Source organism: Lemur catta, chromosome 19 (assembly GCF_020740605.2).
Source record: "Lemur catta isolate mLemCat1 chromosome 19, mLemCat1.pri, whole genome shotgun sequence".
NCBI classification, from domain to species: domain Eukaryota; kingdom Metazoa; phylum Chordata; class Mammalia; order Primates; family Lemuridae; genus Lemur; species Lemur catta.
Genome location: NC_059146.1, coordinates 30,210,786 through 30,234,156, shown reverse-complemented (window position 1 = coordinate 30,234,156; position 23,371 = coordinate 30,210,786). Strand labels below are relative to the sequence as shown.

The following is a 23,371-nucleotide window of genomic DNA, read 5'->3' as shown; positions in this document are numbered from 1 at the left end:
TGAGGACAGCGAGCTGTCCCCTGGGCATACAAGGGCCTCCTGAGCCTCTCCATGCTGGCTTTCTCACCTTGTTCATAAGAGGCCAAGGCCATTGTCTAAGGGCTTGTCTGTGACAGTGTGTTCTGGTGGTTAAAGGTACAGGCTTAGTGGTCAGGCAAACAGCACGGGTTCCCGTCCTGACACTGCCACTTCCTGGGGCAGCCGTGATTGAGTGAGTCTCCTCAGGGCTGTGAGGATTAAGCTGGATTGGCAGAGGTCTTTCCATATCCAGAACGGGAGAGGCTATTGTTGCAACTTTCACTGTTGCCATTGTTGTATCTGAGGTTCTCTGTCCCCCAGGTCTGAGGCTGAAAGTCCCATCCAACATGGGCTGAGTTCTGAGGGTTTGTTTTTGAGCCAGTGCTCACTATCCTTGTGTGTTTTGCAGAGACCTCTGCCAAAGAAGGGCTCCTTCTCTGGTGCCAGAGAAAGACTGCCCCGTATAAGAATGTCAACGTGCAGAACTTCCACATCAGGTAAGGGCCTGGCCAGAGCACCCTGCAGCCCTTCTTATCCCCTCACTTCCTGCCGGGACCCAAGGTGCTGTCCTCCTCACCTATTGCAAGGTCACCTGGTTCTCTCCAAGGAGGAGAGGCAGTCGCTCACCAGTCCTGGGCTGCAGCAGTAAGGCCCGGCACTCCCACCGGCCGTAGAAAATCTTCCTCCCGGGCACGGTGACTCTCAGAAGCAACAGTGAAGCTTTTCCTTTATTTTGATGTCTCCAGAGGGATTAGTCCTTGGAGTTGCTAGTGACTTTTGTGTTGGGGAAAATGTACTCTGTGGCTACTAAGGTGCACGAGACTCAGCCCTGCCGTGAACTCATCTCCCTCGCGGTGAGAGAGGGAGATGAGACGTGTCCACCATCACACACGAGGTCCAGAATGTGGCAGGAGGCGAGGTTGCCTGGTGGCTAGGAGCACAGGCCCTGGGGCGGCCCTGAGGCCGTCAGATCCGGCTCAGCCCTGGGATTTCACCCTGCTGAGCCTCTGGGAGGGGTGTGCTCAGCGGTGAAGAGCAGGGTCTCTTGGGGTCCGCAGCAGCCGTCCTGCCATGTCCTTGGGCTGTCCAGGCCCCCCACTTACGTTGAGGGCCTTTCTTGTCGTGCTCTGCCATTAATAGCACGTGGTCCTTCCCTTGGTTGCTCTGTGTGTCTCCTTCCTTTTTCTGCACAAACTGACTGTTCCCTTCTGCACTTTTATTGGTTCATTTATTCACTCAATCAGTAAATATCTGTGGAGTGCCTGCTGCATGCCACAAGTGAGGATATGGCAGTTCCAAACAGAGTCCCTGTCCTTGGAAAGTTTGTACTGCAGCAGGGGGACCAGCAGTTAACAAAGGTGTAAGTAATCCTACCATAGTGTCAGGCAGTAAGAAGTGCTGTGCAGAGACAGTAAAGTAGGGTGAGGTGATAGAAGGTAACCAGGATGGCCTTTCTGAGGAGGTGACATTGAGTTTGACCCCAGAAGGAAGCGGCCTTTAGAGGATCTCAGGGAGGAGAGTGTGACCAATCCAGCTTGTGACCAGCTTGTGACCTTGTAGAGGGTCATTTTCCTTCAGAGACTCTCATACCAGGCCACATCCTGGCATTCAGCCCATGGACTGGCCCTCCCATGGGTCAGGACAGCCAAGGTGCAGAGGTCAGGCAGCGCAGGCACCGGCCTTGTGCAGTGGGCTCTCTGCCGAGGGAGCCTGTCCCACTCAGGGGGCCTCCCGTGTACCGTGCTTGGCAAGTTAGGTGGCAGTTACAAAGTATTTGCCACGTGTGAGGCACCGGTCTAAGCATTTACTGTTTAATCCTCACAGCAACCCTAGGCTGTTATCCCCATTTTACAAACTGAGGTAGAGTGACTTGCCCAGGGTCACGCTGTCAGTAAGTGGAACAGCCAGGATTTGCCCCCAGACTGTCTGGCTCCAGAGGTCAGGTTCGCGGCCACCCCGCCTTGCTGTCTCCTGCAGTGCTGGCACACACCACACCTCAGTAGATGGGAACTGGCCGTTGCTGCAGGTGCCAGAGCCATCTGGGACTCCCACAGCAGTGAGGGTGCCTTCCTCGTAACCTTTGCCTTTCCCTCCCCAGTTGGAAGGACGGTCTTGCTTTCAACGCCCTGATCCACCGGCACAGACCAGAGCTGATTGAGTATGACAAGCTGAGAAAGGTGTGTGTCTTGAGCTCCCCTCCATGGCCTATAGACAGCTCAGTCTGAAGCCTTAACTCTGGGTCACCGTCCCCAAGGCCATCCAATGCCAGCCTCCAAAGCTGCATCCTGTGCTCAGATGGGCGGCCTGTGAGAGCCTCCTGCCAGCTTCCCCAGACTCCTGGCTCAGAGGCCAGCTCTTACCTCTCTTACTCTGCTTGGGGAATGTCCCATCTCCCTCTGTGGGGCACTGCAGCCAACCTAGGGTTATTTTAGGGCCTGGCTAGCCATGCCTTCCAACTCCCCTTCCTTAACCTTCTGGATTCTGGAAGCATTCCTCTTCTGCCCGAGGGGGAGGAAGGTAAGGAATTCCAAACCATCACCACCGGCCAGCATTTCCTGTTCTAATTTGCCTGTACAAAGCAAATCCTAGTCCCTGCCCTCTAGGAGCTCCCAGCCTCCCAGGGAAGGCAAGACAGTTGCATCTGAAGCAAACCACCACACAAGGCCGTGCAGGAGGGCTCAGGCTGAACAGGGTGACGAGGGGTGGGGTCAGACACATGCTGCCCGGGGAGGCTGGTGCACCCTGAACCTGCAGGAGCAGGAAAGGGCCCTGGGGGAGGAGGCAGCTTAAAGCCAGAGGAGGGCATGGGGGGATGGGGACCGGCCTGCATCGAGCCCATTCCAGCCACAGTGAGTAAGTGAACTGGGCTCTGTCAACCCGGCTCTGTCAAAGGGAGAGTCAGGGACTCTTGTCTGTAAGCAGCAGGGAGCCCTGGGGGGGCGGCTGGGGCAGCAAGGGGAAGCCCTAGGGAGGGTGGAACCTGGGAGCTCTGGATTTGCTCCCCTCCCCCACCCCTAGCCACCCCTAATCTGGGGTCTGTGAATAGCTGGAAATTGTATGAAAAGAGCACACCTGGATTTTTCTGGAGAAAAGGCCCATAATTTGCTCCACAAAGATTTCAAGAGGTGTTCCTTTGGGTAGGAATTGAAGTTATTCATGGTGCGCCCTCCTCCCCACACAGCACACACAGCCTCAAGAAACCTTCCAGCCCTTCCCCTCCCAGGCTCCCTCCCTCCCAGGCCAGCCCTGGCTCCCTCCTGCTCCTGCCTCCTGCCCCTGATGGAGTTCTTCCTACTTCCCCACCTGCCTCCCCCAGGACGACCCAGTCACCAACCTGAACAATGCCTTCGAAGTGGCCGAGAAATACCTCGACATCCCCAAGATGTTGGACGCAGAGGGTAAGTACATTTGTTTGTTCAGTCAACACCATGTTCCCTAGGGGCCTCATCTGTCCAGGCCTGGCTTTGGGCAAGGGCCTGTGGGTGCATCAGAGCTTTGGGGGAACCCTGGGGAGTCGACAGCCAGTGAGGAGGGCTGTATGAGTCGGGGTGAACTGGGGAGCCGGCCAGACACATTCAGGGGTAGAGAAGGGTGGGGAAGGGGGAGCTCGAAGGACCGGCTCTCCGGGGCTGCATCTTGCCAGGGCCCAGGGGAGGAGCGATGTGGCCGAGGAGGGCCGGCTCCAGACTTCCTGTGAGCAACCCTGGCCTCTCCCCTCCCTGCCTGCAGCAGCACAAAGTCTGGAGCCTGCCAAAGTGGAGAGTTTTGTTTTTTCCTTTTCCGGCTTTGCTCCATTTCCCAGCTGTGCCCCACCCACAGCCAGGACCCAAGTCTCTGGCCTCTGGTGGCCCTTGGAGTTGACTGTCCAGCAGCCTCTTGAGGCCATTCTCAGAGAGGAAGTGGCCTCATTTTAATGCAGTTCCCACAGCCTTGGCCTTTCCCAAGGCCATGGGGGAAGGGGGCTGAGGGTGTGGCTGAGCCCACCCAAGTCACCAGGTGTCACAGAATCAACTCTGAGGGTCCCTCTTCCTGGTGGCTGTGGCCTTGGGAGCCCATGGATCCTAGTGAGCGGCACCCCCACCCCGCCCCACTGGGCGGTTTAACCCTTGTTGTTCACTTGCAGACATCGTGAACACGGCCCGGCCCGACGAGAAGGCCATAATGACCTATGTGTCCAGCTTCTACCATGCCTTTTCAGGAGCGCAGAAGGTACCGGGCAGGGCCAGGCAGGCCCTCCGCGCCGCCACTGCCCAATGCCGCTGCTGCCTCTCGCCTCCCATGCTCACCTCGTTTCTCTTGCAGACGGCAGTGGCCTCTCTCCGACTGGAAGCCACCCCCCAACTCCTTGGCATCGCTGCCTGATCCGTCCTTGCTCACAATGTCTGTGGAGTCACCAGTCTGTGCCAGGCTTTGTTCCAGGCACAGGACACAGTAGCATCCTTGTGGGCAGCAGGTCCTTGTTCTTGGGGATCTTGCATGCTAGTGGGTGAGACAGACAACAGGCATGTCAGCAGATAAAGTCATTTCATGTGGCGAGAAGCAGAATAGAGAGCATGGTCTAGGATGCGGGGACAGAGATGGCAGGGGGTCACTTTCATTTAGAGCCTTCACCAGGGAAGGGTGACAGGAACAGGCATTTGGAGCCAATGAGCAGGACCTGAGGCAAAGGTGTTACAGGCAGAAGATAAAGCCAAGTGCAAAGGCCATGGGGCAGGAATAAACTTGGCTTATTCAAGGAGTGGCTGGAGAGAAGTAAAGTGAGCAGAGGAGAGTGAAAGGCAGTGACAGGGACAGGCCTTGCAAGACCACTGTGGTCTGGGATAAGGAGTTTGTGTTTTCTTCTGAGGGCCACAGAGACCATTAGGGGTCTTACACAAAGGTGGTAAGTGATCATACATGACACAGTCCTGCTTCAGTTTTCAGGCAGATCAGTTAGCATTTGACCCCACAGCCCAAAACAGAGCTTGCTTTATAGGGCCACGGCTAGTCCATCACAAACTCAGGCCTGGTTAGAAAAGGAACACACCTCATTTGGACTCTGTCTCCCCTTGTACAAAACCTTGCAAGACGTGCCCGTGCAGGCCTGAGCCGGGGTCTGGCTTCCAGTCCAGAGCAAGCGCTATTCCTCCTGCATGAGCCTTGGGCCGGCCCGGCCGCCCTCCCTGCGTCTTTCACTCCCTCCTGCCTCTCTCTCTCTCTTTCTCTCTCTCTGTGCAGATATTGTGGGCACTCTGAGGCCAGATGAGAAGGCCATCATGACTTACGTGTCCTGCTTCTACCACGCTTTCTCGGGGGCTCAGAAGGTGAGCTGGGGCGGGCATACCCTCGCTGCTGTGGCTTGCCTTCACCATCACCCTGTGTCACCACCGTCCATCTGTGGGTGGAGCCCTGGCCAGGCTGTGGGCCACCGAGCCATGAGGACCGACCCTGCTGGGTTCTGACTTGGACAGGCCACCTAGGGCAGGTTTCCTGTGACCGTGGGGCTTCCAGCGCCTCCTGCCATCCGGCTGGTGCTGGACCCGTGCTGAGGCACCACAGATGTCTGCTGAAGGCAGCCCACCCTGGGAGGTGGGTGGAGGCATCCCAGACTCACAGGCAGGGAACCTGAAGCTCAGCATTGTGGTAAATGGCAGAGCTGAGGTGTGACCCTTGGGCTGTCCCGTCCCCCTCGCCATGATCTGCCCCAGGGCTGCCTGCTGTGCCCTTTCACTGGGCAGCACTGGGCTTTCTGCTCCTCCTTTGCAGCTCCTTCCCCTCCCAGAGCGCCAGGAAGGGCTCAGCATGAGCAGCCTGACCACCTCTTGGGGCTGCACTGGGACCCAGCCCTCCCTGCCCCTGTCCCAGAAGCCAGGCAGAGTAGTCAGCAGTGTTGGTTCCCTGCGGCAGCTCTCCCTGAGCCCGGCTGACCTCATGTCCCTCCATGGTTTCTGTTGGGCCCCCAGCTTCCGCGTGGAGACCTGGGCACCTTTGTTCCCTCTGTTCACCGTGTGGTCTCTGAAGTGTCTTGGGCAGTACTCCTGATGCCTCGGTTTTGTATTAGCAGTTGGCAGGTGTGCGGCAGAGAGCAGGAGGAGGAGGAATCGGTTCTTGTTGATTGAGCACTTACTACGTGCTAGGCACTCTCCAGGGACTTGACATGCATAGGCTCTGAGAGAGTCCCTGTATGTGCCCCAGGGAGGGCTAAATACACCTAACCCCATTTCAAACGGGAGTTGAAGTTTAGAGAGGCGCAAAGAGCTGTTCCTAAAGTCATAGGACAGGGGCTGTACCTTCTGTAGACCACCTTCTTATTAGGCCCCATGGCCAGCAGGCATGGTACCCACGGGCAGTCTGGCCTGGCCCCGCTCTGCCACCTCTCAGCAGTGTGACCTTGGATAAGCCACTTAACCTCAGTTTCCCCATCTGTGAAATGGGTGTCACACTAGTACCTGGGAGAGGTTAGTTCCTCCCAGCAGAGAAGGACAAGTTTCATCACCTCTTCATCTCCTACCCAAAGTGTGTTGGAGCTCGTGTTTGGAGTGTTCTGCTGGGGGGCACAGGCAGGGCAGGTGGAAGGAGGACCCCTGACCCCCACCTCAGTAGGGTGGGGGTGGACAGTGATGGAAGCTTCCTCACCACCAACCCCAACTGTCTGCCCCGTGGCCCCCAAGCCAGCCTCCCTGCCCATCACACTGCCCTCACCTGTGTGTTTCCGCTTCTGCATGAACTGCTCCTCCGTACCCAGAGCTGAACTCCAGCATGGTGCTGGCGGAAGGCGGGCCGGAGGGCCCGTGGGAGCGGTGCTGGCAGGAAGGCTCGGTCTCAGCATTGGAGGTTTGCGAGGCGGCAAGGTCCAGAGGGCTTATTGCCAGCCCATCTTGTGAGGGAGGAAATAAAGGCCAAGCTGTGGGGAGCCAGCCGGTTCACCAAGGAAAGTGCTGGATTCAGGCTTCTCCAGCTACAAGTGCAGCTTCCCCAGGCCTGTGTTTACTGCTCAGGACAGCCTTGTGATGCTTTCTTACTGCTCTGTTGTTTCCCCAGAGACGCATTCCAGTCCCTTGGAAGGGTGCTTTCTGGGCTTTGTTTTGTTTTATAAACACAGGGCAAACCCCAGGCATGACCCTGAGTATGCCCTTTCTGTCCTGACAATTTATTCCTCTTCGCTGAAGCATTCCCTCATTCTTTCATTCACTCATTCATTCATCAACCCTGAGCACCCTGAGCTAGATACCAGGAACGCAGCAGGGGAACAAGACACCTGTGACCAGCAGCCCTGTGGTGGCAGCGTGGATTTGAGCTCTGGGTGCCAGTTGTTTCTGCCACGTTAGGGGTCAGGGGCTAACCTGTGTGACTCTCTCACAAGCTGCAACCCTGGCTGTGCTTTCTGCACTCGTTTGGGGCCGGTGTTCATTGGCTGAGGAACCTCCTGAGCCTCATCCCTGAGGGGCACTGCCTGGGGCCCTTGGTGTGTGTCCTGCAGCCTGCGGCAGGGTGTGTGCGTGTGCATGCATGCGCTCACACAAACCTCAGCTGCCCGCCGCCTCCCCGCCTGTCTCCAGGTGTGCTGTGTGGATGGGAAAGGCCGGCATCGCTGCCTGTGGAGAGCCGGCTCCGGAGCCATCTCCCAAGCCTCTCTGTTTTCCTTCCCCATCACTCTGTAGACCCTCCTCACTATTTCTGTTCCTGTTCTGTTGCTGTTTCAACTCCTCCTCTTGGACCCTTTCTGTGCTTCCTGAAAGGTATCTGGTCTCTCTCCTCTCCCCGTGTGGCCCTTCCCCTCCTCCACATCTACACTGCCCCCCAGCAGGACAAGGCCAGTTCTCTCCTATAGTTCTGGGCCAGGGACTGTCTCCACCACGCCCTGCTCGCCAAAGCCCTGGCTTTCTCCTGCCCACATGAGCTCCTGTTAATACGCACCTCTGAGGCAGGAGAAGGAAGGAGCCAGGCGTGCACTCTTGCACACCGACCACCAGGCTCCTCTGGGGTCACTGGCCCCCCAACTCTGCTGAGGCCCAGCACAGATGGCCTCACCCAGCCTCCTCCATGTAGGGCACTAGAAGGCTTGCCAGCAGAAGGGGGAGGGCCCCCAACCCTCCTCAGGGCCTCCAGGGTCTAGGCCAAGAGAGCCAAGCGCCGGGCTCTCTGGGCTGGGGGCATTTTACAATGAGCTGCGAGGATGCCAATGAGGCCTGTCAGGACGCAGCTACTCTGGGCAGGGCACTGTCTCGCTGGTGTGCTTCCTCTTCCCTCCTCTGCGAGTTCTGTGTGGGCCACGGACCAGCTGCTTTGCAGGGACGTGCCCATCAGGAGGGAGGGTCGCCAGCCCCCAGGCAGCCCTGACTATGTGCGCGTCCCCCACCCCAGGCTGAGACTGCCGCCAACCGAATCTGCAAGGTGCTGGCCGTCAACCAGGAGAATGAACACCTGATGGAAGATTACGAGAGGCTGGCCAGCGATGTGAGTGTGCCACCAGCCCCCAGCCTGGGTGGCCCTGCCAGAGCTAAAAAGATGGGGTCACCTCTTGTTACCCTTGTCCAAAGGTGGTGTGACATTCACAAGGGGAAAGCAGGATCTGGTCATTAGCTCCTAGAAAAGGCAAGAAGGTTACAGACTCAGCCAGTGTATGACCTTTCAGTTTGGTTTCACGAGGGTCAGGCTGGAGGTCTCCATGTGAGCTGGCTTCTGGGGTCCTGGGCCTGGGTTCCTGGAGATGCTCAGGGGTGGAGTTTCCTGAACAGCTCATTGCTTTAGAATCACCTGGGGAGCTTTTAAAAAGAGCTGTTCCCATCCCTGACTCCTGGAGAGACTAGTTCAGTAAGGTGGAGAGGGACCCGAGGACAGAAACGGTGGCAAGCCCCGCACAAGCACTTCCCGTCAGGATCAGCTCAGCATCCACGGCAGCCCTGCGAAAGGGGAACCCGCATTGCCCTCCTCTCCAAGGGAGGACACGGAGGCCCAGAGAGGGTCAGGTCACTACATAGCTGGTGGGCCAGAGAGCTGGGGTTCAAACCCAGGCAGCCCTGCTACAGAGCCTGGACCAACGTTTCGGTTGGGAATATGGGTGATTAGTACATCTCCTCTGGATTCTCTTCTTTATTTTTAAAATCTCCATGTTTAAAAAATAAAAATAATTTAAGCTCCCAAAGAGTAGTCATTTGACTGCTCTCTTAGAACCAGTAGTTCCCAGACTTTGAGATTTCATGGACCAGGAAAATTTGCAAAAGTATTTGGCTAACCCAGGATGGCCAACTTTTTATTTTGCCAAGTCAAGGATATTTTAAAAAGAAAACTACCATCTGTTACCACCATCATTTCTAACACCAAGACAAGGTAAAAAGGTTATATTCTTAGAACTCCAGCCATTGCCAAGAAAGGGTAATTAGCACCATGCGTCAAGATGCATGTGCATATAAATACTTTTGTCCTTGGTTTTCTCACTTTGCCAGAAGTTGGCATTTGGGGACTGCTTCTCAAGCACGTCTGTACTGGAAAATGACCGATTTTACTCCTGTGGAATTGTTTTAGAATGTCCAGTTTGTTTGCATGTTTGTGCCCTTCCTCACCCTATCAAAGATCTGAGTAGCTCCTAAAAGTACAGGTTCCTTTCTTTTTCAATTTTATTTTCTCATTTATGTCCCAGGCCCTGTGCATGCGCTGACCACCCCCAAATGAGCCAGGCATGCCTGTCAGCCTCTGCCCATGAGGCTCTGAGTCAGTGAGCCAGGAAGCAGTGAGGTTTTCAGACAGTACGGAGCTCAGGGAAGAGGGGGGCCCTTTGAGGAGGGGCGTGTCAGTTGAGGCTGCCCTGCTTAGATCTGAGGAAAGGGAAGACCAAGAGCAAGGGCATGAACAGGAAGTAACCAGAGGACAGCACAGTGGGGTGGTGGGGGCATGTTCACAGAATTCCAGGCTGTGGGGTTCCAATAGGAGTCATGCAGAAGTGGGGTTAGGGAGCAGGGATGACCCCAAGACAGGGTGCTTGAAGAAGATCCAGAGCCCACGTGCCTGTAAGCTGGGGGTGGCCCTGTCAGCACTCTGAGGGCCCCTGCAAAGGCCAGCACAGCTTCTCATGGGCCCACAGCTGCTGGAGTGGATCCGGCGCACCATCCCCTGGCTGGAGGACCGTGTGCCCCAGAAGACCATCCAGGAGATGCAGCAGAAGCTGGAGGACTTCCGCGACTACCGGCGTGTCCACAAGCCGCCTAAGGTGCAGGAGAAGTGCCAGCTGGAGATCAACTTCAACACACTGCAGACCAAGCTGCGCCTCAGCAACCGGCCCGCCTTCATGCCCTCTGAGGGCAGGATGGTCTCGGTGAGTGCTGGGCCAGTGTCCGGGGGTGTGGAGGGTGTGGGGGGGGGATGCCGTGAGGGGCAGAGGCAGTTCCAGAACCACCTGCAGGCTCGCTGTTTGACCAGCGTAGTCTTTCCTAACTAGGACAAGCAGCCGTTGGGGTGCCGGGGTGGGGGAAGGGCATACCTTACACGTTACCACGTTCCCCCTTGCCCATTACTCCCTGTTTTATACCCACCCCGATACCATACCGCAGTTTGTATGGGATTGTTTGATTCTGAACCCCAGTCTGCCGCGTCTCTGGGATCACCAAGTGCCTGAGGCCCTTCGTCAGGGGAGGGACAGTATGCCCTGGACAGTCACCTTCTGGTTCACAGAGCCCCATTCATAGCATGCATTCATTCATTCACCTGGTCACACGTTCATCCTTTTACTGCTAAAGAATTGATTGTACCTGTCATGTCCTGTACCTGGTCTAGGCATCCATATATAGCAAAGCAGGGGACAGCCATGACCCAGTCCATTTGTGTGTATGTGGGGGTGGTTTTTTGTTTGTTTGTTTGTTTTAAATAGAGACAGTCTGGCTGTGTTGCCCAGGGTGGACTTGAACTGCTGGGCTCAAGCAATCCTGCCACCTCAGCCTCCCAAGTAGCTGGGACGACAGGCATGCACCACCGCACCCAGCTCCTAGCCCGTTTCTGCTGACTTTCCATCAGCAGCCCTCAGGGAGGCATCCTCCTGGTGGGCCCCACTCTTCTGTGACAGCCCTGCCCTCTCTTCCCCCCCGCAGGACATCAACAACGGCTGGCAGCACCTGGAGCAGGCCGAGAAGGGCTACGAGGAGTGGCTGCTGAATGAGATCCGCAGGCTGGAGCGGCTCGACCACCTGGCAGAGAAGTTCCGGCAGAAGGCCTCCATCCACGAGGCCTGGACCGACGGTACGGTCCCCCCAGCTCCCTCTTTCAGATGCACACACACAGCCCCTCCTGCATCAGGTCTGTGTGGCAGCCCCTTTGTTGCTGCTTGGGGACACGCATGTCAGAAACGCTGCTTTGGGTTCATCCAGCTGCAGGTAGCCAGGTGGCTCCTGCAAGTCATCCCAGTCGTCAGAGGTCAGCCATCCGGGAACACAGCTGAGCCCCTCCAGGCCTGTCCTCTCTGCCGTGTCTTCCATGAGGACGGTGTCCCTCCCGATCCAGGGCAAGTGTGTGGGGCAGGGCTCTCCCATTGCTGGCAGCCTGTGAACATTGTGCTTCCTCTCTCCCACACCCTCTGTGACCGTGGCCATCACACTGCGGAGCTCGTGCTGGATGGATCTGTCTTCACCAGCACGTTCATCAGAGGCAAGGCCAGGGCACTGCCTCCTCTCTGCTGCCTGACCCAAGACAGGCTCACCAGATGCCGGCCCCCCAGCTGTCGCATGGCCTACCCGGGAAGCCCCACCTCACCTCCCTCCCCATCCCAGAGCCCCCTTCCAAGGAGCCTGGCTCCCCCTGCAGGAGGCTTCTCCTAGAAGGGCTCCAGCACCTCCTGTTTCTTGGCAGCTCTGCAGCTGCCTGTCCTTTTGGCTCAGGACGTAGCATTCCAGCACGTCCCTGGCCCTCGGTTGGGTCTCACACCATGGTTGAGATTCCAGATCCCAGGGGCCTGAAAGCCTTCAGAAAACCGGCACTGCCTGGGAAAGCCAAAAGAGCCACCCATAGCACTCCTCCCCACCTCCCGTTCTGGCCACCTCCTTCCTAACTCTGTTGCCCTTCTGCCACCACTCTGCCCAGCTGAGTCACACTCCCCACAGAGCCTCTGAGGCTTCCTCCAGCCTCCACCCTCTCCACCTTTTGGGCAGGCAACCCCAGCCCTGGCCAGATGCCGAGACCCCTACCCAGAGGCACCCCTAGACAGCCCTCCCCACCCCTGCTGTGCGAGCGTGCAGCTCCACATGATCTGCAGACCTGGACCCCCTCACCCCGTGTCCCTGGCTATGGCCCAGCTGGTACCCTCCGCACATGAGCTCAGCCTGGCTGCTTTCCCGCAGCAACTGCCAGGTCCAGAGTGGTGCCCTCACCCTGTCCCCACCAGGAGAAGCGTGCAGGGGAGCAGAAGGCAGCAGGGAGGCCAGGAGGAGCCAGGTTGGGCCTGGGGTGCAGGTGCCTTCCTCCTGCCCCGCAGAATGGCACCCATGCGAGGAGGGGGTGTTGGCCCTGATGCCCTCCTGGCAGGGAGGGGTAGCATTTAGTTCGTTCATTCATTCATTCAGCAGATATCTTTTGCGCCTTTTTTCCTACGCCTGGCCCTGTGCATAGTAGTTTCTTAAGCGGGTGAGGTCCCTGCCTGGGATCTCCCAGGCCACCATATTTTTGTATTTTTTTTTTTTAATCAGAGAGCCCTTGGGCACGTAAGTGGACTTTGTAGCACCCCTGTCCCATGCTCAGACCGAGGTGTCTCCTGCTGCATTATGCCTGTGCTGCATCTCTGCCTCTCCGTGGAGGCTCCGGGCATCAGCCCTGTGATTTCCCTTCTGAGACGTTTCTGCCCGTTTCCTCACCTCTTCAGTCCCTTGCCTCGGGCTCCACGAGGCCCTGGGAAGATGGTTTCCAGAGGCCGAGGGGCGTGGGTGTGATGGCCCACACGAGCCCCTGCCCTGGGAATGACCCCGGGGCTGGCCTTCACCTGAGGCATTTAGAAGTCGCCTATTTCAGATCAGGGCCCAACTGGTTCATCAGCCTCCACACACCCCTGCCCCACCCCTGCCTGGCTGGGTGTCCACCTCCCCCGCAGGCATCTGGCATCTGGCCCTGCCCACTCTCATTCCCAAGACCCGAACCTCTGTCGTCTGAACCACCAATTATGTGAAACTAGAGGACAGGCTGGCCTCCCGCCCCCTCTGCACCCCTGGGATACAGTCATGGCAGCCTCCTCAGCTCTGGGGCGGGTGGGCTCAGCGTTCTGGGTTGAGCCACCATTACTCTTTGCCCCCCTCATCAGCTCCCACAACCCACAGGGGTGAGGGTTCATGTAGATGCTTCTCCAAGGGACTTGGATTTCCTGGGGATACAACCAAGAGCCAGCAAGCCCCCCTGTCCCTTCTGTGGCTGCCACTTGGCCTGTATCCCAGGCAGCTATGGCCATGGCCCCCTCGTGAGTCCTCTCAGCGCACCCTTGCCAGCTGCCTTGCTGAAACTGCTGCGGCAGAGAGTCATAACCTACTATTTCTGGTTCCCACCCTTGGGAGAAGGCCATTTGGAGAAGGGAATTGCAAACTTGCCTTTGTGGTTAAGCCTCCTGCCCCGGGGATGGCGGTGGGGCCAGTGGAGCCCGATTCTCCCAGGCTGCCCATCTCTGGCCTGCCAGTCCCTGTCCTAGTGGGTGGCTAGTACTTGCCAGATGATGACCCTGGGAGAGGCTGCAATGAGGATGGCAGACAGATGACCCTGGGAGAGGCTGCAATGAGGATGGTACTGGTTTTGTGCCTGCCGTTCTTGTCATCTCCTCACTGAAAGTTTGGAATAGTCCCAGGCAGCACAGGCCCTAGTGTTGGCCCCGCTTTACAGATGAAGGGCCCCTGGAGCTCCTTGCCACCGCGCTGGGCGGGCAGCTGTTTGACTGTCAGATGCTCTGGTGCAGAGCTGAGGGGCATCTCTGAGCTACCGTTCCAGGGGGAGACTGAGGTGGCACACCTGAAGCAGGGCCCCTTTTGGAGCTGGGGTGCCGGTCACCTTCCCAGGTTGGCATTTTCCCCTCAGTTTTCTGTAAGATCGTAACTTGCTTGCAGGGCTTATTTGAGCTTTTGTTCTTGGGTGTGTAATTAGCCAGGCTCCAGGACTAATAACAGTGTTCCTCTCTCCCTTCAAAGGCCTGATGGTGGGCCCTGCCCCGCTGCACGTAAGAAGCCTTAGGACGGCATGGAGTACATAGATGTGTGATAGGCCCACATGTCTGTGTGCCCACAGGGGGACCCAAATTCATAGAGTTGGGGTGCAGGCACAGAGGTTGGGCTTCTGGAAGAACCCCGGCTCCAACACTTCCCCTTCCCTGAGCCTGCCACGGTATGGGCTATGACCCCTGGTGCTTCTCCAGGTCACAGCTCTTCAGAAGTTGGTGTCTAACTTTCCAGCCGTGGAACCACAGTCCAATTTTTATAGTCTGCAGCCAATAAAGGATGTTAAGTTTCGAGCACACAGGTTGAGATGGGATATCTGTCTCAGGCCTACCAACTCCAAAGTGTCTCCCAGGGACATCCAGGATATAGTTGGGCTTAGAGATCCCTGGAGGGCAAGGAAGATGCTTCTGGAAGTTTCTAGCCTTCATGGCATCATCCTTGGTGTGGAAGGATGTGGGTCTGCGATACCCCCGCCCCTCCCTCTGGTGGGACAGCCCCTCCAGGCTGCTGGCCCACGGCCGCTGCGCTGGTAAGTGACTCTGCCCCCACCCCCAGGGAAGGAAGCCATGCTGAAGCACCGGGACTACGAGACAGCCACCCTCTCGGACATCAAAGCCCTCATCCGCAAGCACGAGGCCTTCGAGAGTGACCTGGCCGCACACCAGGACCGCGTGGAGCAGATCGCAGCTATTGCCCAGGAGCTCAAGTACGTGTGGGCTCATGACACCCCGTCACTTACTTCCCCTCTGCACCCTGCCCAGAGTGGTGGCAGCAGCATCCCAAGGCCCAGCCTGCCTCACGGCCTGGAACAGGGTCCCCCAGCCTTCCTCTTTCACCTCCTTTCAGACACCAGGGAAGAGCCTATGGCATGTCTTTGCCCATCCTGTCTCAACCCTGGCTGAGAAACGGATCTAGATTTTCCAGCTGAAGGGAGGTTTCTGGCCCCTTATCTTGATTCCTAGGCTTTAGAGGTTCCTGGGGCACCACTTCCCCTGCCTGTCACACCAAGTAATCCCCCAGGCCCCCTGATGGGGTAGGCCACTGGCCTCCATGGCTCCAGCCGCTGCTCGCCGAGGGAACCAGGTTACACAGGGACCCCATTGTTCTGCCCAGCCCCTTCCGTCTCTTGCTCAGAATACACTTACTGTAGGGCTTCCAGGCAGCCGGGTTCTTTCCCCTCCCTTCCCCGCCCCAGTCAGATAAACTCGTGTGCACAATTAGTACACGGAGCCTCGGGAGCCCGTGAATGGGGCCTTAGTCCACCAGCGCAGCGGCCAGCAACAGGGAGGGCCCAGGCAGCGGGAGGCCCAGGCCATTACTTCATGGAAAACCCACAGGCCCTGGAGGGGCAGCAGGGCTCCCAAAATAGCCGTCTGCACAAAAATAGAATCCTTGGCTGGAACTGCCCTTTCCACAGACACCCCCGCCCCACCACCTTCACCCTTTAAGTTCTGCTTCCTACAGGCCTGGGGCCCAGCAGTGATGCTCAGTGGAGCCCCACACTGGCAGGGACAGTTTCCTCCCTGACTCCCTCCCTCCCCACTGCCCAGGTGCTTTGAGGGTTCACCATTTGCTCACCCAGAGGTTGAAGTACTGTGGGGCCTTCACAGTACCGGGAACCACAGCATCCCTATTTGGCACAGCTGGGGTACCCCTGGGGGTCCTACAGCCAGCGTGTCCAAGCCCAGGAGGGCAAGGCCTAGATGCAGGGACCCTCAGGGGTTGTGCGGGGTGGGACATGGACAGGTTCCTGAGTTGACTTGGGGAGCCCCTGGAAGCTGGTAGGAAACAGACTTAGGATAAATCCCAGGCCAGCCTACTTTTCAGGCACCAGGTAATGTCCATGTGAAACTCACTACCCTGAGCTGGGAAACAGGTGGTGACCCTTGGAGGAGAGAAACGGAGGACTGTTGGGGTGCTGTCCGTTCTGCCGAGACTGTCCTGGATGAGCCGGACAGGCAGCCCTGCTAAGCGTTGATTCATAGCAACAGCAGAAGCTCACCGGGCTCTTGGTGCTCTATGTGTACCAGCTCATTTAATGCCCGCAGCAACCCCGTGTTACAGAGGGGGGACGGAGGCACAGAGAGGCCAAGGGGCTTGCCCTGGCTCACACAGCTAGGGAGTGGGCAGAAGGAATGGACCCCAGGGTGCCCAGCCCCACTATGGAACATGGCCTCGCCTCCCCTCCCAGCCCCGGCCTGCTCTCCCCCGGGCCTGCATCCCACTGCCCACCTGTGGCTGGCTCGCCTAGTCTCCGCGTCCTGCTCCTCCCACAGTTGCTCCCCAGGCCCCCAAGGTCCCTGCCTGTACACTGACTCCCTAGGAACCTGCAGCTCAGAGTCGCTAAGTGTCTGGACCCCAGGAGGCTGGGATCCTGGCTGTGTGGGAGGGAGAGGCGGGGCAGGGAGCGTGCTGGGGCGGGGACATGCCCGGCATTTCCCAGACCACCATCACTCAAAGGATACCTATACCACTATTTATTCGCCTTTTTATTTTATTTTATTTTATTTATTTATTTTCTTTGAGACAGAGTTCACTCTGTTGCCCGGGCTAGAGTGCCGTGGCGTCACCCCAGCTCACAGCAACCTCAAACTCCCGGGCTCAAGCAATCCTCCTGCCTCAGCCTCCCAAGTAGCTGGGACTACAGGCATGTGCCACCATGCCCGGCTAATTTTTCTATATATATTTTTAGCTGTCCAATGTAATTTTTTTCTATTTTTAGTAGAGACGGGGTCTCGCTCCTGCTCAGGCTGGTCTCGAACTCCTGAGCTCAAACAATCTGCCCGCCTCGGCCTCCCAGAGTGCTGGGATTACAGGCATGAGCCACCGCGCCCGGCCTATTCGCCTTTTTAAACCAATTCACTTTTTTCTTAAATACATGATTAATTGCTTAGAATGAGATTGTAGGCTACATATTTTATTCTCAGTGCCCATTAAAATAAATAAAACCTTTAGTAAATAGCAATTGCTACTTACGTGGATGCTAAGGGCTGCTCTAAGAACTTTACCTGCATTAATTGATTAGATCCCTACCCCCATTTCACAGATGAGAAAACTGAGGTATCCACAGGAGGGAATGTACTTGGCCAGGGTCCCACAAGTAAAAAATCCTACAGCCAGAATCCACACCTAGGGAATTTGCCTCCAGAGCTCATTCTTTTAACCACTGCACTCTGCTAGACGTTCTCTAAATTAAAAAAGCAATCTAGATACCAGGCCTAGTTGAAAGGCTGCACTCTGGAGGCTTCCCTGGGTTGGCTTGTGGTGGCAGAGTGAGGCAGGAAGTGAGCAAGCAGGATGCCACCCCTGGCCCTCTTCCCTCCTGCCCTGGGGGTGCCAGGGGCCAGAGCAGAGGGGTGGCTGGTTACTGATACCGTGGGATGTTGGCTGGCACCTGGGCCTGGGGGCAGGTGGGTCCGAGCCGCACCTCCACCTGCCCCTGCCGGGTCTCACTGCTGCCTGCTGGCCCACAGCGAGCTGGATTACTACGACTCCCACAACGTCAACACCCGGTGCCAGAAGATCTGCGACCAGTGGGACGCCCTTGGCTCTCTGACCCATAGTCGCAGGGAAGCCCTGGAGGTAAGGAGGGGGTGACGTCACCCATGGAACCCTGTGCCCCCACTGTTCCCAGGGCTGGTAGGAGTGTGGACTATGCCCAGATCCGTGGGTTCCCATTGAACCCCTTAGGGGACGGTCTCTGACCCCTCAGTGCTCCCCTGGACCCTCCCACTCACTGACTGATCCACCTTCCCTGCTCGGTCGCCGTCCCCAACACACACCAGAAAACAGAGAAGCAGCTGGAGACCATCGACCAGCTGCACCTGGAGTACGCCAAGCGGGCAGCCCCCTTCAACAATTGGATGGAGAGTGCCATGGAGGACCTCCAGGACATGTTCATTGTCCACACCATCGAGGAGATCGAGGTCCGTGTCCCCTCTGCCCCCCACACTTTCAGGGGCCACTGTGGAGCTGGGCTGCTCCCTCACTCCTGCTCTTCCCCCAGGGCCTGATCTCAGCCCACGACCAGTTCAAGTCGACCCTGCCGGATGCCGACAGGGAGCGGGAGGCCATCCTGGCCATCCACAAGGAGGCCCAGAGGATCGCCGAGAGCAACCACATCAAGCTGTCGGGCAGCAACCCCTACACCACCGTGACCCCCCAGATCATCAACTCCAAGTGGGAGAAGGTGGGCTGGGGCCTGTCGGGAGGAGCCGGGGAAGGGCTGGCCAGGCTGGGGGTCTGCCCCACTGACCACTCTTGCTCTGCATCCCGCCCCTACCAGGTTCAGCAGCTGGTGCCAAAGCGGGACCACGCCCTCCTGGAGGAGCAGAGCAAGCAGCAGTCCAACGAGCACCTCCGCCGCCAGTTCTCCAGCCAGGCCAATGTCGTGGGGCCCTGGATCCAGAATAAGATGGAGGTGAGGCAGCCAGGCCCAGCTCTGTGGAGCCCAGGCAGACTCAGCCCAGGGCTGAGCAGGAGCTCCGGGTGAGCTCCCTTGGGCAGGAGGTCTCCAGTGGGCCCAGGGCCAACTCTCAGTGGCTGGGGGCCCTTGAGGGGTTAGGAGGGTCAGCAAGATCATAGTGATGGAAGTCGCAGTGCTGACCAGACAGAAGCTTGGCCGAAGAGCCAGATGGACATGTTGAGCCTGACTCTGCCCTGGGCTGATGACCGTCAGCCTCCAGCACAGTGTAACCTCTGGTCTGCAGTTTTCTCATCTCTAAAATGGGAATGAAAATAGTTACTTTGTTCCCTCAACAAATGCTTTTTGCATGCCACTCTGTGCCGGCCCCGTCGTGAGCGCCGCTGTGTTCTGTGAACAAGATGGTGGAGTTGGGATGCCCTTAGCGTGCTCACTGGGGACCCTTGTGCCCCAGCCACAGGAGGGTTTGTGATGCTGCTGATAAGCAGCCCTGGCCGCACTTCCTGAGTGCGCACGACATGCCAGGTGCCTCGTATAAACTCGAGCCCATGAGGGGGCCCGTGGGTGCCACACAGGCCAGCCTCGAGGTTCAGTGCTGGCTACTCAGTGTGTGCGGCTGCTGGGAGCTGAGGGCCTGGGGTGCGTGTGGTCAAATCCCGACTCTGCCTCTTACCGGGATCAGTTGCCCTCCCTGAGCCTCAGTTTTCACATCTGCAATCATGGCCTGTCACAGTCCTGAGTCTCACGGGGAGGTCAAAGGTAGAGTGAGGCTGGCTGTGTGGAGCTCTTGGCACAGAAAGATTCCCCGTTATGACTATTTTTACACGAGAGGGCAGGACGGGAGGGGATGGGCCTTCCTGCCCAGGGGACCCACGGGCAAAGGCCCCAGGCTGGAGGGGGCCCTGGCAGGGGAGGGCGGGGGGCGGGCCAGCAGCAGGCGAGGCTTGGGGGTGGCCTGTGGTGGCAGAGGGTCCAGGAGCCTCACCCTGCCCGGCGGTACCCGCCCTCTCTAGGAAATTGGACGCATCTCTATCGAGATGAACGGGACCCTGGAGGACCAGCTGAGCCACCTGAAGCAGTACGAGCGCAGCATCGTGGACTACAAGCCCAACCTGGACCTGTTGGAGCAGCAGCACCAGCTCATCCAGGAGGCCCTCATCTTCGACAACAAACACACCAACTACACCATGGAGGTGAGCCCAGCCACGGCGGGGTCTCACTGTGCAACATTACCAGGGAGGGGTGACATTTGCCCTCTGTGGGCTTAGCAGTGTCAGCCTCATGTGAGGCCCAGCCCCTGCTGGCGTGTGCCAGGTCAGCACCCCGGCTCGCGGAGGGTTAACATGCCAGGCTTGCTCGAGCTGGTATCACGTTGGTAGCTCGAAACCATCCACGGTGCGAGTGCTTACGCCATGCAAACCCACAGATGCCGCAGGCCAGGGCTGGTGTTTTCGCTTCTTCCCCCAGAAGGCCAGTTGCTAAACACTGAGCAACAGGCCTCTAAGAGTTTCCACGTGGATCCTGGCACAAGCATCTTGGGTCTGTGCCCCCCGCTGCATTGTCGCTGGGAAGCATGCTGCAGCGGCAGCAGGGCCCTGTGTCCCCCATATGCAGATGAGGGGGGCTGGAGTGGCCCTTGGAAGAGGGTCCTCAGCAGGCCTGCCTCAGGTCCCCTCCCGGCCCCGCTCCACGGTGAGGATAGTCCAGCACAGCACGCCGCCACCCCTGCCTGGCCCCCGGTCATGCCTCTCTCCGCCCCCAGCACATCCGCGTGGGCTGGGAGCAGCTGCTCACCACGATCGCCCGCACCATCAACGAGGTCGAGAACCAGATCCTCACCCGGGACGCCAAGGGCATCAGCCAGGAGCAGATGCAGGAGTTCCGGGCATCCTTCAACCACTTCGACAAGGTGAGTAGCTCCGTCTGCCTCTCTGGCGTCTTCCCTCCCCGTTATCACCGTCCCATCTTGCTCCCCTCTGTCTTTGCATCTGTCAGTTTGTCATGTCGCAGTTGCTGAGCATCTGCCACACTGCTCACAGGGGTGGGCAGGGCCCCCGCCACTGACAGGGGGTGGCTGTGCAGTACCCTGACCCCAGGTCCTGCCCTCTGGGGCTGCATCCTTGCCTGCCTGCCACTGAGTCCAGCACACCTGGGATTGGAGACCTGGCTGGTGAACCTGGTCCATACACATACAAAATTTTAAAACTCAGATTTAGTCTTGCAGCCCCTTTAGAGGGCTCTGCGCACCAGGGTTTGCCCCAGCCCCCCAACCCTGCCGGGCTATCGTGTCACCTGCCTGGCTTTGGTGGGTAGGAGTGTGCAGCCTCAGCTCTGCACCATCAGGCAGCCCCTGAGGTCCTCACGGGACTGGGTGTAGTCCCCTCTCATACCCCAAACCCTGAAGAAAAAGAGCCCCTTGCTGCCTCCCACAAGTCCTGGCAATGGCAGGATGAAAGGCCCTGCACCGCCACCTGCCCCGTCTGTCCCGATCATCACCTTGTCCATGTCACCTCTAACTCTGTGTTTCCCCCCTCGTGTTCCCTTCCCCCCTGCCCTCTGCATGTGGCCCTGGCCCCTCATCCTGGTCTCCACACCTCCCCTCCCGCACACCTGCCTGCGGATGGCCCGGCAGGACCATGGCGGGGCACTGGGGCCCGAGGAGTTCAAGGCCTGCCTCATCAGCCTGGGCTACGACGTGGAGAACGACCGGCAGGTACACGCACCCTTGGGCCCCAGCGGACTGTGCATTAACTGCTCTTCTCTCTCTCTCTTCTCTCTCTCCCCCTCCTCCCATTCCACCCCTGCCATCCTGTGTGCCATTTCACGGCTCTCTTGCCTCCTCCCTGCCTGTGTCTCTCTGGACACCTTCCCCCTTACCTGGTCTCCCGGGGCCTCTGTCTTCCCTGCTCCCTGCCACTATCCTGTCTGCCTGCTGTGCACGTGGGGCGGCCCCTCTTGCCTACTCTGGGCCCGGCCTCCTCTGCTATGCCTGCGTCCTCGGAGCAGAAGCAGACAGGCAGCATGGACTCCGATGACTTCAGGGCTCTGCTTATCTCCACAGGATACAGCCTGGTATGCAGCCTCTGCCTCCCCCTGCCGCTCCAACAACTCCTCCTTTCTTCCTCTCCCCCTCCTGCCTCCCCTGCCCCACCCCTTCCCTTTCACGCCTCCAGAGCTTCCATGTCCTTGCGGACACTCCTCCACCCCAGCAAGCAGCTCAGCTCGGCCTTGCCTGCCTCCGCCTCTGCTGCGCCTGCTGGGCTGGGGTCTCTCGATGACTCCTGGAGCCCCTTCTCCTTCCCTAGAGGTCTCCAGAGAGAGGGGACAGCTCTCTTGCACTCTCCCCCTTTTCTTTCTTTTTCTCTCTTTCTGCCCCACCTTCCAGAGCTAAGTTGTATGCCTGGACTGAGGGGTACCAGACTCCAACTCCCCACCCTTCAGGGGGAGGGCAGGATGCAGAGGGGCCTGCCCCTCGGCCTGGGGTAGCCCGAGCAGCGCAGGCTCTGCCCGGGGCCAAGGCCACTGGAGGTGGGCTGGTGACACAGGGCAGGGGTGTGCGAGGTTGGGCCCTGCTCTCCTGTGAGACTGCTCCGGTGTGGGCCTGGCTGCCCCTGCCCTACCCAATGCCGTGTGCTGTGCCCTCCCCCCCCAACCTCGCAGGGCGATGCTGAGTTCAACCGCATCATGAGCGTGGTCGACCCCAACCACAGCGGCCTTGTGACCTTCCAAGCCTTCATCGACTTCATGTCCCGGGAGACCACTGACACAGACACGGCCGACCAGGTCATCGCCTCCTTCAAGGTCCTGGCAGGGGACAAGGTGAGCCAGACCCCTCTGAGGCACGCAGGGGCCAGTTGGAGGGGTCCCTGCAGCAGGCATCTCACCTAGACGGGCACGAGGGGGGGGGCAGCGTGGGGGTGGGAGCAGCTCAGAGTCCTGCCTGCCGCCCCCAGAACTTCATCACGGCTGAGGAGCTGCGGAGAGAGCTGCCCCCTGACCAGGCCGAGTACTGCATCGCCCGCATGGCACCATACCAGGGCCCTGACGCCGTACCCGGCGCCCTCGACTACAAGTCCTTCTCCACAGCCCTGTACGGCGAGAGTGACCTGTGAGGCCCCCAGAGAGACCCGGACCGAACACCCCTCCTCACGGCCTCCAGGAGGGGCCCGGCAGCCTCTGCCCCTCCCCACAGTGTGGGCCTCCACAGCCCCGATTCCTCCGACTCTGTATCTATGCAAAGCACTCTCTGGCAGTCCTCTTGGGGTGGGCAGGTGGCAGCGCAGGGCTGGGGCAGGCTCTCTCCTCTCTGGTGGGTGGCCAGCGGGTTCTTCCCCTGCCACCAGGCAGGCGTCAGGGAGACTTTTTGGGGTTAGTGCTTCTGGTCTGGTAGATATATATGATGTGTTCTGTTTTTTTTTAACCTGTGTGGAGGGGATAGTGGATCCCCCCAACAAAGCAGGTCCCCTCCGCACCCCAGTCCCTTGCATCCCCCACCCTTCCCCTGCGAGGCCTCCCACATCCAGGCCAAAGCCCCATGTGCCTTGTCCAGGAACCGCCTGGGCCCTGCGAAGGGTCCAGCAGAGGGCGCCACACCCACTCCCCGCTCCGACTTGGATGGCCAGGAGGAGGGCCCTGCTCTGCACCCACTTTCTGCAGCAGAGAAAGGGGGCTGGCAGACCAGGCCCCTCCCCCCACTCCAGCCAGCCCGGGCCTTGCTTTGTCTGGACTCACGTGTCTCAGATTTTCTAAGGACCAAAAAAAGAGGGGGGAAAAAAATCCACAA

General features: G+C 58.6%; 1 protein-coding gene across 6 annotated transcripts in view; it reads left to right on the top strand.

Moving 5' to 3' along the window:
* Positions 1-22,937, top strand: part of ACTN4 (actinin alpha 4) — a 70,719-nt gene extending 47,782 nt beyond the window's left edge. For 3 of the 6 annotated variants that reach the window (XM_045532090.1, XM_045532091.1, XM_045532092.1), the window contains 17 exons: positions 428-515; positions 2,117-2,195; positions 3,335-3,416; positions 4,142-4,227; positions 8,362-8,454; positions 10,079-10,309; positions 11,079-11,226; positions 14,721-14,871; positions 17,639-17,747; positions 17,951-18,091; positions 18,172-18,354; positions 18,451-18,585; positions 19,602-19,781; positions 20,351-20,497; positions 21,221-21,301; positions 22,249-22,407; positions 22,542-22,937. In XM_045532090.1, the coding sequence (XP_045388046.1) occupies positions 428-515; positions 2,117-2,195; positions 3,335-3,416; positions 4,142-4,227; positions 8,362-8,454; positions 10,079-10,309; positions 11,079-11,226; positions 14,721-14,871; positions 17,639-17,747; positions 17,951-18,091; positions 18,172-18,354; positions 18,451-18,585; positions 19,602-19,781; positions 20,351-20,497; positions 21,221-21,301; positions 22,249-22,407; positions 22,542-22,700 (2,252 nt within the window). In that variant the 3' untranslated portion in view covers positions 22,701-22,937. Of the gene's footprint in view, positions 1-427; positions 516-2,116; positions 2,196-3,334; positions 3,417-4,141; positions 4,228-5,235; positions 5,322-8,361; positions 8,455-10,078; positions 10,310-11,078; positions 11,227-14,720; positions 14,872-17,638; positions 17,748-17,950; positions 18,092-18,171; positions 18,355-18,450; positions 18,586-19,601; positions 19,782-20,350; positions 20,498-21,220; positions 21,302-21,594; positions 21,661-22,248; positions 22,408-22,541 lie in introns of all 6 variants that reach the window. The other 3 variants (XM_045532094.1, XM_045532093.1, XM_045532089.1) reach the window with 3 other exon arrangements.
* Positions 22,938-23,371: the final 434 nt, after the last annotated feature.